Source organism: Octodon degus, unplaced genomic scaffold (assembly GCF_000260255.1).
Source record: "Octodon degus isolate 3935 unplaced genomic scaffold, OctDeg1.0 scaffold00086, whole genome shotgun sequence".
In the NCBI taxonomy this organism is placed as follows: domain Eukaryota; kingdom Metazoa; phylum Chordata; class Mammalia; order Rodentia; family Octodontidae; genus Octodon; species Octodon degus.
The window spans coordinates 8,764,919-8,784,109 of NW_004524662.1; the positions used below are offsets into that span (position 1 = coordinate 8,764,919).

A 19,191-nucleotide genomic window follows, 5' to 3' on the forward strand; every position below is an offset into this window, starting at 1 on the left:
GCGCGCTCGGCTCGGTGGCGAAGCCGGAGGGGCTCCAGGGCGGAGCCCACTAACCCTTCGCTAGGGTCCCGCGGGAGCCCGAGGCCCGGGGCCCGAGCGCCGGCGCCCCCGAAGGCGCCCAGCGGCGCGGCGGACCGTCTCCCTAGCGCCCCAGGTGGTCACCCGCCGCTGGTAGCCGCCGGAGCGCCGAGTCGCTCCGCCTCCGCCGGCTCCGTTGCCCTCCGCAGCCTCCCCGCCCGGCGCTCGCCCGACCCGCCTCCCTTCCCCCTCCCGGGCCGCGATGGACGCGGCCTGCCCTCGCCGCCGCCGGCAGCAGCTCGCGGGCCTCCCCCTGAACTGCAGACCCTGAGGAGCCGCGTGCCGGGGCCGGGGCCGGGACCTGCGCTGGCTACCGCCCCTCGGGAGGAAGCTCTCGCTTCCCTGTCACCAGGCCCCCGCGGAGGAAGGGGAGGGACGAGACGCGGCTTTTCCTGTGCCGCCTGCCCAGCTCGACCTGCGCGGCCTGCGGCTTCCTGGGAACGCGAGGGCCGCGGCCGGGCCTGGCTCTGCCCGCGGCCTACTCGGGGCTGGACCGGAGCAGTTTGGGAGGACTGGCCTGGGTAAGTGCCTGCGGGAAGGGCGGGCCGGGCCGCTTCGGGCCATCGGAAGATCCGGGCCTGGGATCGGGATCCGCGACGCCCGGCGGCGGGCGGGGACGAGACTCCGGCGCCGGTGAAGTATGCTGAGCTACTGCCGGCTTCCCGGCTCGGCCCCTTTGTTCACGTCCCGGGCCTTGCGGGCGGCCGGGCTTGGCTTGTCGGGGCCACAGCCCACGCCGGGCTCCCGGTGCCCTTGAGAAGGGTCCGCGTCCCGGCTGGGACCGGGGACGTCCCGCCGGGCCTCAGAGTTCCGGGCGCCCGGCTCGGCGGCCTCGTCTGGAGCACGCAGGCTCAGTGCTGGTCCTCCACAACTTCCCGGTGCCCTGAGACGCTCAGGTAGCAAACTTAGCGGGGTTCGTGCCAGCGCCTCCCGGTCCGACTCGGCAGGGCCCACGGTGGTGGGTCAGCCTCTGTGGTGGCCGCCGTTGGGTACCCAAGGCGACCCGCCGCTTGGTTCCCACATCTGCACCTGGATTACGTGAGACACAATCTGTCCTCTGGTCAGGGCGCTTACGAGGATCGTTTGTGATGATCTTACTGCTGGGGTTGCTTCATTATTATTATTATTATTACTATTGTTATATTTTAAAGTAAAATGCCTCATCCGGTGGGGATGGAGAAAAGGCCGTAGATTGGCCTATATTCTGATTTGTAACCTGTTAGTCCATTGCACTTTTCTTTTTTAAAGTTTTAAGAACAGTTGGTAAGGCTACCAAAATTTCTAAACAGTTTTTATTCATAAATAGATTTGTATGTAATTATCATTTGTACTTGGATAGCTTTAAAATGCAAGTAAGGTGAAAAGTCAGCAGAATTTGTCAAGTTGGAGGTAAAGGAGAAACTCAAAGTACTTAAGCTCTAGAAATACTAGGTGGACCTTTATCGGAAGATCAGTTTTGGGTGAAGAGAGGAAGAACCTTGGGGGGGGGGGGACCTTTAGAAGGTGTTCTTTGCCTTTTGGCAGACATTAGTGATAGCAGTAGTGCAATCCAAAGCTTGTTTGACTGTCTTTGACAAAGACAGCTCTGGTTTCTAGTTAAGCTGCAACCTAATCAGTTTATACTATTGTGCAAAACTGGTTTTTATTTAGTGTATCTGAACGTTGAACCCAAGGATTCAGGAAAGTTGAAAATTGCATTAAGCGTTTTATTCAGACATACTTTTTTTTTTTTTTTTTAATTCCTACCACAGCGTTGTGAAAGTTTGGTTCTAGCATGAGAAGAAAAACAAACATTAAACTCAAGTTGGTCAGTCCAGGATATTTAAAGAAATTTTCCCCCTGTACTTTTTATATTTAAGCAGGGGCTTTTTAAAAACCATGGCAGATGTGGATCCAGATACATTGCTGGAATGGCTACAGATGGGACAGGGAGATGAAAGGGACATGCAACTAATTGCCCTTGAACAGCTCTGTATGCTGCTTTTGATGTCTGACAACGTGGATCGTTGTTTTGAAACGTAAGTACATTCCTTTATCATCTTCCTCTGGGGTTGGTGTAGTGACAGCTGTTCTCAGCCTTTTGCTGATTTTTGGTTTGTGTGGAAATTTCTCCAGTGAATTTTAGAACATAGACTTAAATATATCTGCAGTTTTGTATTTATACTTTTCTAAGAAATAGAGACTAGTAGGTGAAATAATTCTAGTAATGATAATTGTGGTTATGCATAGACTTTTCTGGTTCATTTTACCTTTTTTTATGTTAAAGAGAAAAAATTTCAAAGCAAGTTAATAGGGTAGCAGTTAATGCGTTGTGTATTATTATCTTTAAATTAGTGTAGAGTACAAGACATAGGCATTTAATTGCAAAAGCCTTTCTTTTCAGTGAACTGAGAGAAATTGGCGTGACTAACTTAAGAATCATATATTTGCTTTTGCCTTGAATGGATGATAATTAGGAATATTAATACCCAACTTGGGCTATTCATTTTTAAAATATGTCATAAACTGGGGAGAATACTAATGTTTATCCTTTTTAAAGCTATTTCTGTACTACAAAACTGACTTATGGAAGAATAGAAATGATGATGAACCTATGTTTTGCATTGCTTGTGTCTTAAATGCTGTTAAGTCATATGTTACTATACTTTTGTTAAAGCAATCCATATAAATTTTGTTTTATGATAGTACAAGTAGGATGTTAAACATAGAATGCTCTTTAGTAGAAACATTCTCAGGTTTGGAAAGCTCGTACATACAGTTTTATCCAGAAGTTAAAATTGAAAATTTGCGCAAAAATGTAAAAGAGAATTCATTAGTAGATAAGCTATTAAAGTCATGGTGCTAGTCTCATCAGCTTAACCATTATTCTCAGTGCTCAATATGCTTGGGATTTTCTATTTAATTTATATGAATAATTCTGAGTTCCAATAGTAAGTAATTGGAAACTTTTGTTTCTATATTTGCTTTAGTGCCATTTTAAGGTAACTAGTAGAAAATATTTGAGACATTGACCTATAACATAACTGTCTTAATGTCTTTGAGATGGGAATAAAGATTATCATTACTCACTAAATTGACAAGGCAGTTTTATTTAAAAAAATTTTTGTGGGACATCATACATACTAGGCAGATGCTCTCATTATGTCCCCAGCCCTGACAAAGTATTTTTGTTTTTGGTTTTGCTTTTAAAATAATTGCTCTCAGGCCAGCCAAATAGCTCAGTGGATTAAAGTGCCTGCAAGCAGGCACAGGGATCGGGGTTCTGTCCCCAGGCCTGCCAGCTGGCTGGCCCTACCCCCAAAGTGCACTGAGATGGCTATTGAGACTGGGCATGGTGGCATGCGCCTGTAATCCTAGCACTCGGTAGGCTGTAAACAGGAGAATCACTACAAGTCCGATCTAATAGTGAGACCCTGAACACCCTGAAGCCCTTAATACAGAAAGAAAAAAATTGCTAGTTGTAAACCTCATTAAAATAGTTGTTTTTGTTTTCTAAGACAGGGTTTTATTGTGCAATTCAGGCTGGCCTAGAACTTGCTTTGTAACCCAGGAGGGCCTCAAATTTTCCTGCTTCAGCCACCCAAGTGCTAGGATTACAGGTGTGCTCCACTGTTCCCAGCTAAAACAGTATTTTTATAAAAGTCTTTATAAATGAAGTTTTCAAATTATAATGATACATTTCTTTTTAACTAGTTTTTGTTATCAGCAGACTCTTTTAAGAATAATTTAGCCCCTCTTGACACCTGTTTTAGCAGAATTTATAAAGACATGAAAGAGCTTTGAGTGTATGTTTCATTATAGGTTCTTCATTATCTTGAAAGTTATTTTGATATTTTAAAAATTTCTACTTGGGGCTAGGGATGTAGCACTTTGGTAGAGAGCTTTTCTAGTATGTGCAGGTCCTGGGTTTAATACCCTACAAGGCAGTAAAATGTTACACTTGCCAGTCATATGATGTATCATTGCATATCTCTTTAGTATTTGTCAGTCAGACCAATTTTTTTTTCTTTGTCAAATCAGCTATTTCATATCCTATTTAGTAATCTCTTTAGGTTGAGGTATGTGTAGTGGCATTTTTAAAAGGGGTCACTATGTTAAAACAATTCAAAGGAAGAATATAAAATATAAAATTTCTCCCTTTGAAAAATTGTACAGTCCGGACATAACTGCTATTATTTTTTTTTTCCTTTTCCCTTCCAGGTTAATTCAGATTTAGTATAATGTGATTTTTAAGAAGAAATTAAAGTCCTTTGTGTGATGGTACATTAGTATTTCAAATTGGAATGGCTAGCTTTGTTTTATGTGGCATACCAGTTATGTCACAAAAATAGACTTTTTTTGCATTGTGAGGTGCTTTGTACTGAGTTACATCTCCAGGCCATTTTTTATTTTTTATTTTGATACAGGATCTCTCAGACTCACTAAGTTCCTCTGGCTTAGTTGTCCAGACTGGTCTCAAACTTAGGAGATCCTTTTGTCTCTGCTTCCCAGAGTGCTGGCATTACAAGCCTTTGTCACCAGGCCCTGTTTGATATTTGATTAAGTTTTGTAACAGTTTTATTTTTAAACCTTAGTTTCCTTTTTCATTCAATGCTATAAGGAAAACGTATCTTGGTTCCTTTTTTAAACCAGAGAACCAGCTTAGTGAGATCAGTAGAATTGGTTGTATGGTCCGAGACATGGGCTCAAGTTCTTAGTTTGCTTGTATTACTTAACCTGAGAGAGCCTTTCCTTCTTTCTCTGTACAGTGGCAGTAATCTTATTTCAGTGGGTTTCTTGTGACAAGGAGAGAATTTATGTGAAAACTAGGTTGAGTAAAATGTGGTACTCGTTATTAATATCGTAATTTAAAATTTTATTTGGATACTATTCTTTGAAATAGTGAGTGATTATGGAGTGTCTTACAATGTTTCTGAACAATCAACAAGACAAATGAAAACCAATAATATAGTGTGTTTATATACTGGTGAAAATTTCTACACTAAAAATTTGATTTCAAAAGTTAGCCTTTTGCTTTGTCTAATACAGAAAATGATATCTGTAAACTCAGATGAAGTGTAATTAAAGAAATACAGTGTGTTTAGATTTTAAAATATTCATTACAGTAAACATATAGCTGCTATTCACCCTCAGAATATTTCCCCATTATTCTTGCCACTTTCCGAAGCCATTCTAGAAGTTGTTTTTTTGTGAATGTTTTTACTTGTGTATCTTGGTACCTGCCTTGGTGTCTTAACTAAGTTCAAAACTTGTACCTTTTGTGATCATTTTGACTTTGGGGAAGAGCCAGATGTAGCATGGTTTCAGGTCTATTCAGTAAGGTTGATGGAGGCCCACCTATAATGCTTTTAGGAATCTGCCTTTCCATTGGATGGCACTCAGTGGCAACATTCACCATGTTTTTGGTCATACCTCTTAAAGACACTCGTGAAAGATGACTTCAAAGTGGCAAGAAGGATTGTATTCAAAGCAAGGGGAAGTATTTTGAAGTGATTAAGGGTAATGTGTCTTTTACTGTAATAATTTTTTAAAATTTACATTTACCATGTCACCCCTTACTTATTTTGCCTTGTGGCTTGTATTAAGTATACATCTGCTAAGTTAAGAAATATAGATGGTGTATTAAAAACAGTCATATTTGCAGTAGACTAGACCTGGGTTCAGATGCCTGCCTTTACTGCTGCCTTTCACACTTATTTCCTTATTCTTCCAGGGTTCTTTTTGGAGGTTGGGGTATTGGCAGTTGAACTCAAGACCTTAGCCACTATGCCACTGAACTAAATCTCTGGCCCCTTTGTAGACGTTTCTGTGAAAATTAAATGGACTAATATATGTGAATAACCCAAAACAGTGGCTTTCTCATAATGCCTGTCTTTTTTTCCCTTTGACTTACTATTGCTTACACCTCCTCATATTTTGTACCAACTTTAGGAAGTATATTTTTAAGTTAAAGAATATAACTTTTGTTCTTTGTTTTTTGTTTCTTTGGAGACATTATCTCACTATGTAGTTTAGGCTGGCCTTGAATTCATTCAGTAGTCCAGGCCGACCTTGAACTCTTGGGAATCCTGCTTCAATCTCCAGGTGCTGGGATTACATGTGTGAGACACCAGTCCTAGCCAAAGAATATAACTTTTTGCAATTCTTGCTGTTAAGTGCCTGAACTTATTAAGATAATGCTCCAGATGGGGCCAGAGAGATAGCTCAGCAGACTAAGCGCCTGCTGAGGCAAAAACAGGGACGGTTTCCATCCCAGGCACTACATGACACTCCTGCCCCACGCCCTGGGCACGCTGAGCTTGCCACAGTGTCTGGGAATAGTAGCGCAGGCCTATAATCCCAGTACTGGGGAGGCTGAAAACAGGAGGATCACTACAAGTTGGAGCTGTGTAGTGAGACCCTGTACCAAGTACATTTAAAAAAGAAAGAAAGAAAAATGCTCCAGAAAGTAAAATGAGTTCAAAGGTAGTTTTTGCTTTCATCTGTGATATACTATTAAGATCTAAAGTGTAATATGACTTAATTAGCTATTGAGTACTTTTGTATTCACATCAAAATAGTTGTTTGTTATATGTAGTAATATAAATGAATGATAGTATTTTCTGGGGAAGGGCAGATTTCAGAGCAGTTTGAAAGGTTAGGATTTAATGAATGACTAAATATGAGAAAAAGTAAGGACTGAGTGTGGTGGTGCATGACTATAATTCCAGCACTCGAGATAGGCAGGAAAATGGCTGCAGGTTTGAGACCAGCCTGGGCTACACAGTGAGTTCAAGGCCACCTGCACTGCATAGTGAGATCCTATTTAAAAAAAAAAAAAAAAAAAAATGTAGAAAAAGTTATTATGTATGACATGGGTTACAATGGATGATGGTACCAATCACTGAGATAAAACTAGGCTAAGGCTATTTTTTTTGTGGGGGGCTGTACCAGAGCTCAAAAGCAGAACCTTGTGCTTGTCAGGCAGGTGCTTATGCTGCTGAGCTATATCTCCAACAAAGCTATGCTTTTTGTTTTTTGTTTCTGTGTGTGTGTAGGTGGTTAGAGTCTCACTGTAGCACAGGCTGGAATTCACTGTGTAGCCCAGGCTGACCTCAAGCATGGGAATCTTCTCGTTTCAGCCTCCCAAGTGCTAGAATAACAGGCGTGCACCACCATGCCCAGCTGTAAATATAGCTTATAAAATAATGTTTTCCAAATAATATATTTGGGGGAAGGGTGACATTAATGTTTTTGTAGAGCTTTTTAGTAGAAGATAGTTGAGTCACATATTTGCTTCTGTATTTAGTCTGTTACATTGTATTGTTTTGGTTGAGTATTTGGAGCATTATAATAACTTTACATCATCATGAATATTCTGTTTTTGAGACAGAACTTGCTGTTAGTCTAGGTTAGCTTTAAACTCAAACTTGGAATCCTCCTGCCTCAGTCTCCTGATGTGGGGATTAAAGGTATGTGCACCATCCTGTTATTCTTTGATACTATACCAAAACATAGCAAGTGGTAACTTCTTAAGATTTAGTTACAGTGGAGGGCTGGCCAAATAGCTCAGTGAATTAGAGTGCCTGCAAGCAGGCACAGGGGCCGCCGGTCCTGCCAAGCTGGCCCTGCTTCCAAGACACGCTGAGATGGCAGTTGAGACTGAGCATGGTAGGGTGCGCCTGTAATCCCAGCTCTTGGGAGGCTGTAAACAGGAGGATCACTACAAGTCTGATCTAGTAGTGATATTCTGAACACCCTATAGACCCTTCCCTAAAAACAAAAAAAAAAAAAAAAAAAAAAATTAGTTACAATGTAAATTGTGATATATCAGTGGACCTTTCATGCTGTAACATTAAAATCTATTAGTGTGCCTTGTACTTTTGAGTGAATATTTTATGCATATTTAATTTGTTAAAGTCTTGTGTTGGTTAGATGCTTCAAATGTTTTTTGTTTGTTTTAATTTTTTTTTTTTTTTTTGGGTGGAACTGGGGATTGAACTCAGGCCCTTACACTTGCCAAGGAAGTGTGTATTCTACTGAACCATCTCCCTGGCCCAGATGCTTCAGATGTTGACATTCATCATTCCATAGTATAAAGAAATTTTTTTTTTTTAAATATGACTGCTGATTTCATCAGAAAAGTTTTTATTGGAATCGTGTCATGTTCTTGGTAGCAAATATATTTTCCAAAATTATAATTTCTGCCTGAAAGTTTTAATATCATTAGCAACAAAGACTTTCAGTTGTTGTACTTGAAGTAAAAGTCATACTTGATTAATTTTGAGAAGTTGCTGTCAGATATCTGAGTCTGGATAATCAAAATTTGATTTTCTTTCAAGAAGAGTGGTATTACAAGAAAAAAAGGCTAGTTCTGCAACTCTGAATGAAGTGTAGAAGTAGCTCAGTGAGGTGGTACAGCACTCAGGAGGCTTAAGCAGCTGACAGGAGGATTGCTGTGCGTTGGAGGGCAGCCTGTGCTACATATTAAAACCCTATTTCAGAAAAACCAGGCCAGGTATGGTGGGGTATGCCTGTAATCCCAGCACGAGGCTGAGGCAGGAGGAGTTCAAGGACAGCCTGGGACTGCATAGCAAAACCCTGTCTCAAAAAAGAAAAGAAATGTGGTGGTGGGGGAAACAGGTGTAGAAATACTTATTTATTCACTTATTTATGTCTGCCTCAGCTGTGCCCTGAGGGCGGGGCTGGTATAGCATGTAGTGTTGGGGATCAAATTGCAGTCCCTGCAGGTGCTTTAGGCTGCTGAGCTATCTTGCCTGTCCCCTAGAAATTTTTTTTTAATCACGGCTGTTACACTTTTGATATGTGTAACTGCTTTATGTACCTCATTTCCTTAAGGAGAATACCACAAAGATGTATATTCTAGGGCTTAGATTTTTGCAAAATTAATAATTTTATTGTTTCTTTAAGGTTATTGGGTGAAACTGCTTTTTTTAAATGCTGGTTTTTGGCAGTGCAGAATATAATTACTAGTAGTACAGCTTAGTGCTTCTAAAATTTATTTTAAGACACCAGCAGTTTTATTTAACATGGCTGCTTCATCATTAGTACCCATGTTGACATGAATGATTCAAAAAGAAACAGGGTGGAACTAAACAAAAAAGGGAATATAGATGAATGACCATTTTGTATCTGTGTATTCAAAATGGTTAGGATAGATACATAGCTACATTCTCTTAATTCAAGGAATAGAGGGATTTGTTCTAATAGTGTTTGTAAATAGGATATCATGTCTGCATCTTGTACAACAAATAACCACACTAGGAAAGCAGTATGCAGTGTGTTAATTATTGGAACTGTCCTACCAATTTGATTTGAAACTGTCTCATTGCTATTTATTTCTCAATAAAATTATGAAAAAAAAAAGAAACAGAGCAGTTGTGAATACTAGTAAAAGTTCAAGTGGGGAAAGACTGAATGGTGTCCTTTGGACTTTGTCAGTGTTCTCAAGGTCATTGATCTTAATTAAGGAGAAATGGACTGGCAGTGAGAAGCAGCAGATTTGAAAAGGTTGAGAAGAAGACTTGTGGAAAACTTTTTGTGTTGTATTGGAAAAGGAGTATGGGGCTTTTCTTTTATCAGAGAGCTAGGAGAGCCAGATGTGGTGGCACACACTTGTAATTCCAGCACTCCAGAGGTTGAGGCATGAGGATCCTGCAAGTTCAAGCCCAGCCTGGACTACATAGTGAGACCTGTCTCAAAAAAAGGCGGGATTGGTGGGGGAGTAATCCCTAGTGTAAGGATATTGGAAAACCAGGAGACAGTCAGTTGTTGTCCAGATCAGTGGTTCTCAAACTTCAATATGCATAATGAGAATCACCTTGGACTCTTGTTAAAATGAATATTCTAAGTCTGTTGGTCTGGAGTGGTGCCTGATATTTTACATTGCTAGTCTGTTCAGGTAATGCAGAAGTATTTGGTCAGGACCCCTACCCCCATTGACCAGCAAAGCCCTGATCCTTTCCTGGAGAGGTTGATTTTAGAAAAGGGTATAGTGTCTGTTGAAACAAAAAGAACATTAAGTTTTTTCCCACATGGCAGAGAAGCAGAAGTAAAAGAGAAGGGGAGAGGCCTTTATTAACTCTGAGGACACAGAGGCTCTCAGGGAGATAGTGAGATCCTCTGACCTGAGAGAAGGGAAGACTGATATTTTATGAACTTTTACTAGGGCCACAGTTTGAGGGGCAGGTTCAGTGACACCTAAGGAGCTGATTGGAGTCTCCCTTGTGTGGAAAGGTAAAGGAAGTTGTATTCAGGACTGGGATGGGAAAGAGGTGGTCATTGGAAAAATGTCATTTTGGTGTTCAGTCACGTTGAATCAGGGCCATACTAATTTAGCAGTTTGTACTTGGGCTGGGATCTATCATTCCCATCTTTTAGTTGTTTAACTGGGTGGTTACTTTCTTAGACTGCTACCTGCTGAGCAGGGGCATCATTGGGGGAGTGGGGAGGATTGACAGGATGAAGGTTTGTACCCATATAGAGGCTAGTGTAAGTTGTCTCAGCCAAGATGAGAAGTTTGTTAGTGAAGATTCGCATCTGAGATTGAAGAAACCTTGAAAAAAGTTTATAAAAAGACAGGATGTTATGAGTAGATTTGTCATTATCATGATTAAAAGACCTATAAGGGGAAGCAGGAAAGGGGTCCATGGTCCAAATGTGTCCTTCCACTATGACCATGACAAGAGGAAAGAGTATCAGTTTCTTAGCTCTTGGCATTTGTGCTCTAGCCAGTAGAGATTAAAAGTGCTTAGGAAAGTGGGTGCCCTGGGAAGCATCATGAGTAGTTAGAGCTAAAGGAAGGAGCTTAGGCCAAGACACGTGTGGCTCCAGGATGTTTGGTGAAGTGGGCCTTTAAAAGCCCATTTGCCTCTTGTTATTCTAGATCTACTGACTGTGGCATTTCTTGCCCTTTTTTGAGTGTCTGTGTTTGTTCAGTTATCATCTATGAACTGTGTGTCAGAATAGGTGTAACTGCCTTATTGATAACCCTCAAATCTTGAATTAAATAATAGGAGTGGGCTGGGGAGATAGCTTGGTGGTGTAAGTGCCTCCTTGGCAAGCACAAGGACCCAGGTTTGATCCCCAGTACTGCATGCTGTGCCAGCCCTGAAACCCCAGGCTTGCTGTGCTGGCCATTGAAACTGAGTGTGGTGGCACACGCCTGTAACCCCAGCACTAGGGAGGCTGAGACAGGAGGATCACTAAAAGTGTTAACTGCATAGTGAGGTCCTGTACCAAATAAATCTAAAAAAAAAAAAAAACAAAACTATAGGTTCCATTAGGCTTAAGTACAAAAAGAATGAGAGTATAGAATGGCACATGGGCAGTTCTAAGAAAACCATTGATAAGGAGACAGCAACATGCAGGCTTGAGTCCCCATTTGTGTTTAGGTGCTATTGTTTATTGGAGAATGCAGGGAAAGACTGAGCGATCCTGAGGCAGACTAGTGCAAGGGTAGCGAGGGTTGCACAAGTGGGACTAGAAGTGTCCTCGCGTATAGGATGAGGGAAGAATGAGCAGGTAGCACAATGAGGTTGGGTTTGTAGGATGAGCACTGTGGGAAGAGAGATGAAAGACAGGTGGAGCTTTTTTATTCATTTATTTGTGTGTGTGTGTGTGTGTGTGTGTGTGTGTGTGTGTGGCCAGCTCAGCCCACCAGGGGGCGGGGATGGCTGGCATGTGGTGCTGGGGGATTGAACCGCGGTCCCTGTGTGTTGCCAAGCTTGTTCCAAGTAGGTGCTTTAGACCACTGAGCCATCTCACCAGCCCGACAGGTGGAGCTTTTGGAGATTTTTTTTCCCATGAGAAGTGTGGGGCAGATTGGGATCACAAGGAAATTATGAGTGAAAAATAGTGTCTGGAGTTGGCTGGGAATGGGCTCTATCTGACAGCATCATGTAGGTCGGACATCAGCTCTCACTATGGAGACTGTGGATCTATTTATTTATTTGGTACAGGGTCTCACTATGTGGTCAGCTCAGCATGGGCCTGGCACTACATGCAGTACTGGGGATTGTACTCGAGTCCTTGCACTTGCCAGGCAGACACTTAGAACAGCAAACTATCTCCCCAGCCCTCGAGACTGTAGATCTAATACAATGACCTGAAAACTCAGGAAGAACACTATATATGGCCCTTGTGTCAAGAAGAAAAGAGTGTTCTACCTGAGATGTCCTGCAAGGCTCAGGGCTTTTTGACAGAGATACCTCTCTGGGAGCTGTGGTCCTCGAGCCTGGTCAATCCTCTTCAATGGTAAGACCGAACAGGTCTACTGTTAGTGGATTGTCTGCAGCGAGTTTTCCGTTTTTTTTTTTTTTTTTTTAGTTTTCCTGTGAAGGCAGGGTATTGGATGACTTACTTGCTTTCTGATGGATAGGGGAGTTGCATTTCCAGTGACCCTCAGTTTTCAGATGGGACAAAGTCCTGGTGGTAGCTGCAGGTTGGGGCAGGCTTGTGCCCAGTGTCCTTCTTTGTAGCACTTGTAACATGGTCCAGAAGAGATTTAGGTGGCACTATTTTGTTTAGGGTTAACATCACCTTATCTAGGTCATGCTTTGATGGACATGAGTGCCAAGCCAAAAGCTGGCACTTGTATAGTTAATTTTTGTCTCTATTATTACTATTTTTATTATTAAAGACATGGAAAGCCAGATTAAGTCTCCTTGTGGAGTTTGAGCACAAAGATGAACCTATCAAATGTGAAATCAGGTTTGATGGTAAAAAATGGAAGAGATTTCAGTTTGACAACTGTTTTCTTCCTGAAAGTAGATTAAATCTGAAGTAGATTAAAAAGAATGGTAATATATGGATTGGCATGAGGAAATGTGTGTCTGAAGATCACTTCATATCATGTAGTCCTTCCTTTAAGCTAAGTATAACCAGAGTTAGTTACATTCTTAAAATACTGGATTTTACCATTCCCCTTTGCAAAATCTTCATGAGTCACATTTAAATGCTTCCCACCCCCTCCTTACAATGTCACAGATAAACATTACTAGTATTTTACTATACTTCCAAGTTCTCTGCATGACTATGACATCTTTTTTCCTCTCATTGTTAACCATAGTGCTTGGCACGCAAATAGCTCATATTGATATAATGAAATTAACTGAAGAAATTCTTTTGTTTTGTTTTGTTTTGTTTTTGGTACTGGGGATCAAACGCAGGACCTTATGCTTGCCAGACAGGTGCTTATGCCACTGAGCTGTCTCCCAGGATCCTGAATTGAAGTTTTGTTTTTTTGGTTTTTTTGTTTTTTTTTTTTTCTTTGATAGACAGGGTCTTGCTGTGTACTTCAGGCTGGCCTCAAGCTCACTGTGTAGCCCAAGCTGGTCTTGAACTCACAATGATCCTCCCTCCTGCCTCACCCTCTGGAGTGCTGGGATTACAGGCATGTGCCACCATGCCTAACATAAAGAAATTCTTCGTTTGACCTGTTTTCTAATTCTTATCCCTGAAATGCTTAAAATATTTCTGGAGTTGTGAAACTGGGAGTGTGTAGGAGGAGTGTTGGATTCTTCTCTGTAGTGGAAATAGTAATGATGTCAATGTGTATCTTCCTACCCTTTTGCATTAATGAACCTGCTTATGAGACAAGGTCTCACTATGTAGTAGTTCAGATTGGCCTTAAACTCACAGTAATCCTCCTTACCACAGCCTTCTGAGTGTTGGGCTTAGTTATGTGCTATTATACTGGTGGTATACTGGTGGTGAACTGGACTTTTTCCTTATGATACCTTTTTTCTTCCACAGAATGATAGAATATTAGGCAAGTTAAATTATTCATTGATTAATCCTACCAGCTGATCTTTCCTCAGATAGAGAATATTCATTGATAAATGTATATAATCCTGTAAAGTATCTATAAACAGTAACTGTGAATTCATGTGTAGCATAGGAAAGCACTGAATGAAAAATATTCTCTATTGGGGTTCCTAACCTGAATGATGAGCCTTCAGGAAGCTTTTGTTAAATCACTAAAGTGTCTGTCATCTGGAGAGGGAATATATATATATATATATATATATATACATATATGAAAAAAGCAATATCCTAATTTCTTAGAAAATACAGTAACAGTTTATGGGAGCTTTTAACTTCTGGCACTTTTATGTATATATTATGTTTGTATATATATTTTGTACTCTTAATTGCTTTGTGTTGTTAGACTGTTGAGTTCTTCCCAAGTCTGGCTCTGTGTCTTACTCATCTTTTTGTCTTTCCCTCAATACCAAGCACAGTACTTGACACAGAGCAAGGCATGGTGATGTGTACCTGTAACCCAGTGTTGTAGAGGCTGAGGCAGGAGGATTGCAGCTCAAACCCATCCTGGGCAGTCTACTATCTTAGTGAGAGACCTTGTCTCAAAAAAAAAAAAAAAAAGGACTGGGGATATAGTTCAATTCATAAACCCTGTGCTTGATATCTACTACTGCTCCAAAAGACATTCAGTAGACATGTGATGAATGAATTGTGGCCAAGTTTGTGTATGCATTTAATTGGGGAAAACCAAATTTTACATTACTTGTAGCTTATTTCTTTTTGTTGGCAAGAGAACAATAATTTTCAGCTGTTATAACAGTAGTCATTTTTAGCTCAGGAATAGAGGCTAGGAGCAGAGGCAGAAATCAAATAAAAAATGAAATGGATCAAAATATATCATTGGCCAGGGATGTAGCTCAGTGGCACAGCATCTGCCTAGCAAGTACAAGGTCCAAACAAAACAAGAAATATATCATTTATTGTCTTTAAGGAGCCAGATTTAAGGGCCAGGGAGATGGCTCAGAATAAGCGCTTACCTGGCAAGCGCAAGGGTCTGAGTTCAATCCCCGGTACCGCCAAAAAAAAAAAAAAAAAGGAGCCAGATTTAGTAATTTTTTAAGTGAAAGTGTTTACTTTTTTAAAGTACTACATTTATAGATTCTGTTCGATAAAATATCTCCACTACAAGTGATGTCCTTTTTTTTTTTTTTTTTGAGTCAGTGTCTTGCTATATAGTTTAGGCTGGCCTGGTTGTACTGTGCAGCCTAGGCAGGCCTTAAACTCACAGTGATCTTCCTGCCTCAGCCCTCTTGAGCTGTGTAATTATAGAAATGGACCATCATACTTGGGATGTTCTTTTTTTTTTAAGTTAGGATCCAGGGGTTTAGCTCAGTAGCACAGTGCCTGCTTGGCAAGTTAAATTTCTTCGTGTTATCAGTCTTCTAAAATGATAGGCTATGGGCTGGTGAGATGGCTCAGTGGTCTAAGGCACCTACTTAGAACAAACTAAGCTAAACAAAGCACAGGGACCGCGGTTCAATCCCCCAGCACCACATGCCAGCCAGCCCCGCCCCCTAGTGGGCTGAGCTGACCACACACACGAAATAAATAAATATTTAAAAAAAAACAAAAACAAAAAATAAATAAAATGATAGGCTAAGTTTAACTGATGTCTAAAAAAAGCATATGGTAGTTATTGTACAGCATATATTCGCATTCCCACGGGAACTCTTTCTCCTTAAAACCTCATGAACATGGTTTTGGTTTTGTGATTTTTTTTTTTTTTTTTTTTTTTTAATTTAGTACAGAGTCTACAGGGTCTCACTATACAGATCAGACTTGCAGTGATCCTCCTGTTTTCAGCCTCCTAAGTGCTGGGATTATACACTGGCATCACCACACCCAGTCTCAGTCACTGCCTCAGTTCACCCTGGGGGGGCGAGGCTGGCATGGCACTTGGGGGATCAAACCCTGGTCCCTGCATTTGCCTAAGCAGGTGCTGTAATCCACTGAGCTGTCTGATGGCCTTTTTTTTTTTTTTTTTTTTTTTGTCGGAACCGGGGATTGAACTCGGGCTCTTGCGTTTGCCAGGGAAGCGCTTATTCCACTGAGCCATCTTCCTGGCGTGATGACCCTTATTTTATTTATTTATTTATTTATTTATTTATGTATGTATGTATATATTTATTTTCTTATTTGATTTTTTGATACTGAGCTATAGGGCTGGGAAGATAGCTTGGTGGTCTGAGTGCCTGCCTGGTAAGTGCAAGGACCCAAGTTGATCCCTGGTACTGCATGCTGTGCAAGCCCTAGAACTACAGCTGTGCTGTGCTAGCCACCACCTAAACCAGGCGTGGTGGTGTTCCCCTGTAATCCCAGCACTGGGGAGACTGAGACAAGAGAATAATTACAAGTCTGAGCTGCATAGTGAGACCCTGTACCAAATAAATAAAAGATTTAAAAAAATTTAAAAGATACTGAGATATATATATATATATATATATACCGTGTCTCAAAAAAAGAAAAGATACTACCACTTTAGGGTTCTCCAGAGGTATAAAGTCAATGGAAAATTTGTATGTAATCATGAAAGGGCATGGTTAGGGTGGCTTACAGAATCAGAGGCAGAAAAGTCCAAAATGGCCATCCAGGAAATCAGAGGCAGAGATTCCATAGCGGCTATCTACAGAATCAGAGGTGGAAGAATCCTTAATGGCTGTCTATATGCTAGAGAACTAGAGGATCCAGGTGCTCTTCTGCTTAAGGAGATGCACACCACAAAATGAGAGATCCAAGGATGCAGCAGTAGTCCACAGTCAAGGCCTGAAATCTTCACTGTAGAGTCACCAGTGAAAGTCTGCATTGGAAGGTTGAAGAAACTATAGAGACTGATGTCCAAAGGCCATAGCATAGGTGGCTTTTCTGCAGAGATGGGCATACTTTCTTCTTTATCTTTTTATTCCGTCTAAGCTATAAAAGTCTGTTAGTTTGTGCCATCCACATCCAGGGTGGGTCTTCCCTCAGTTTGTTCACCTACTTGTCAGTCAGCCACCGTCATACTCAGGGCCATGCTTCATTAGTCTGCTAGGTATTTATTAATCCATTAAAGTTGACACAACTAATATTCACGAACTTCTGTTGAGGAAAGATTCTGATGCCATTGCATATAGTATTTTGAAAAATTATGATTATATTTGTTTATGTGCTACCACAGCAAGCACTATGCTTATATTTAAAGTCATCTGAAGATTTTTCTTCATCTCACTTATATGATTGACTAGTCTGCCAGGAGTTTTATATGTGGTGAGTAATCTAAAGTTTCCTAATTAGGCTAACACTGTATCTATAAGTTGTTATTAATAATGGTTTTACAATGTACAGATAATTTATACTAAAATATAAGGAGTAAATGGCAAATTTAAAATTTTGAGAGCCTGTAATTGTTTATAAAATTAGTGACTCCCAAGCTTTTTGACACCAAGAACTAGCTTTGTCAAGGACAATTTTTCCATAGACTTGGAATTCGGGGTTAAGATAGGTTATGATTTTATTTTATTTGTGGAACTGGGGATTGAACTCAGGCCCTTGCGCTTGCCAGGCATGCGCTTATTCTACTGAGCCATTCTCTGGCCTCAGGTTATGATTTTAGAATGATTCAAGCACTTTATAATTCTTGTGCATTTCCTTGTATTATTATTATTACATTATAATATATAACAAATAATGCAGCTCACCATAATGCAGGGTCTGTCAGAGCCCTGAACATGTTTTCTCGTCCTGGTCCCCTGAGGGTGGTGGGAGACAGTGACACCTGGAGTATGTTGCTTATGTCCAGTCTACTCTTCGATCTGTTTTTTGTCATTGCTGTTGCTGTTGTTGTTTTTTTATTTTATTTGTATTTAGTACAGGGTATACAGGGTCTCAATACATACATTGGGCTCATAGTGATCCTTAAATGAAACTTTTTTTTGTATTTAGGACAGGGTGTACTTGGTCTCACTCCATCGGACTTGTAGTGATCCTCCTGATTACAGCCTCCTAAGTGCTGGGATTACAGGCATGCTCCACCACACTCAGTCTCAATTGCCATCTCAGTGTGTCCTGGGGGCAGGTTGGCACAGCAGGCTTTGGGATTGAACTCCCAGTCCTTGTGCCTGCTTGCAGGTGCTTTAATCCATGCTTTTTTTGTTTTTTGAGGGAGGTTTATTTTTTGGTTTTGGTGCTGAGTACTGAACCCAGGGCTTCTAGCTTGCTGGCAAGCATTCTACCACTGAGCTAAGTCTCCAGCCGCTTTTTTTGTTTTTTGAGACATGGTGTGTCTATGTAGTGCAAGCTGGCCTTGTACTTGCTCATATAGTCCAGGCTGGCCTTGAACTCAGGTGATCTTTGTCTCAGTTTTCAGAGTGCTGGGATTGCAGGCATGTACCCCATGCCTAACATTTTCATTTTCATTTCTGACACTATAGAAAACCCGATCTCACAAAGATAAGATGTTGGAAATGGAAGTTGACTTTTCAGTGATTTTGTGGTGGTCTTAGGATATTCCATCTTGACTTTAATTCAGAACATAGGAAATTTGAAGTCATCTCAAATGTGCTTATAATCTCAAACAGTTGATTCTCTTCTAGTATGAACAAAGTTGATTCACTTGGCTTATTTATGAATTGGTTATGGATCCTTTTCATGGGAGGTCTTTGTGGTTGGGAAGGAATGCTCAGACTTTTCAAAAGCTGAGATAGGTGATCATGTACCAGTCTGGGAGAAAGAAGGGTCAGTCTCTTTCAGAATTTCTGATAATGCTTTTATAACATATCAGAAAATCCTACTGTTACTTATTACCACCATATTTTCAGTTTGGCTTTGAGTACAGCCCCTATATCTGCCAGCTTGAACACAGTTATTACTGTCCTGAAGTGACAGATTGAGTTTGGTAAGCAGGTTAAATATGTACATGAGTAAGCAAGTTTTGTCACCAATTCTTTGTTGAAATGTGCTGCCAGTTGTGACTGACTTGTCTTTTTTTTTTTTTTTTTTTTTTGTTTAAGATAGGGTCTCACTATGTAATGGAGGCAGGACTTGAATTCCTGAGAAGCCTGCCTCATCCTCCTGAGTGCTGGGATTACAGGCATGCACCAGCCACACCTGGCTCTAATGACTGTTTCTCTAAAAGAACTCTCTGGAGTGGCCTCTTAAAAACTCTGGCCAGTGATCTGCTCTTAAAAAGCTATCTCAGTTCTGTGCTTACGACATGGGTGCTGTGTTCTCACAGAGCTATGTGAACAGTTGGGAGTGAAGGGTATGTGTTTTTATGTAGCTGATTTAAAAAAAATTATTTTGGTTAAAAAAATA

At 41.0% G+C, this 19,191-nt stretch overlaps 1 protein-coding gene across 1 annotated transcript in view; it reads left to right on the forward strand.

Annotated features, from left to right (window-relative positions):
* Positions 1 to 6: 6 nt before the first annotated feature.
* Positions 7 to 19,191, forward strand: part of Hectd1 (HECT domain E3 ubiquitin protein ligase 1) — a 118,336-nt gene continuing 99,151 nt past the window's right edge. The window contains exons 1-2 of the mRNA XM_023721837.1: positions 7 to 599; positions 1,938 to 2,096. Coding sequence (XP_023577605.1) covers positions 1,957 to 2,096 — 140 coding nt within the window. The 5' untranslated portion in view covers positions 7 to 599; positions 1,938 to 1,956. The remainder of the gene's footprint in view (positions 600 to 1,937; positions 2,097 to 19,191) is intronic.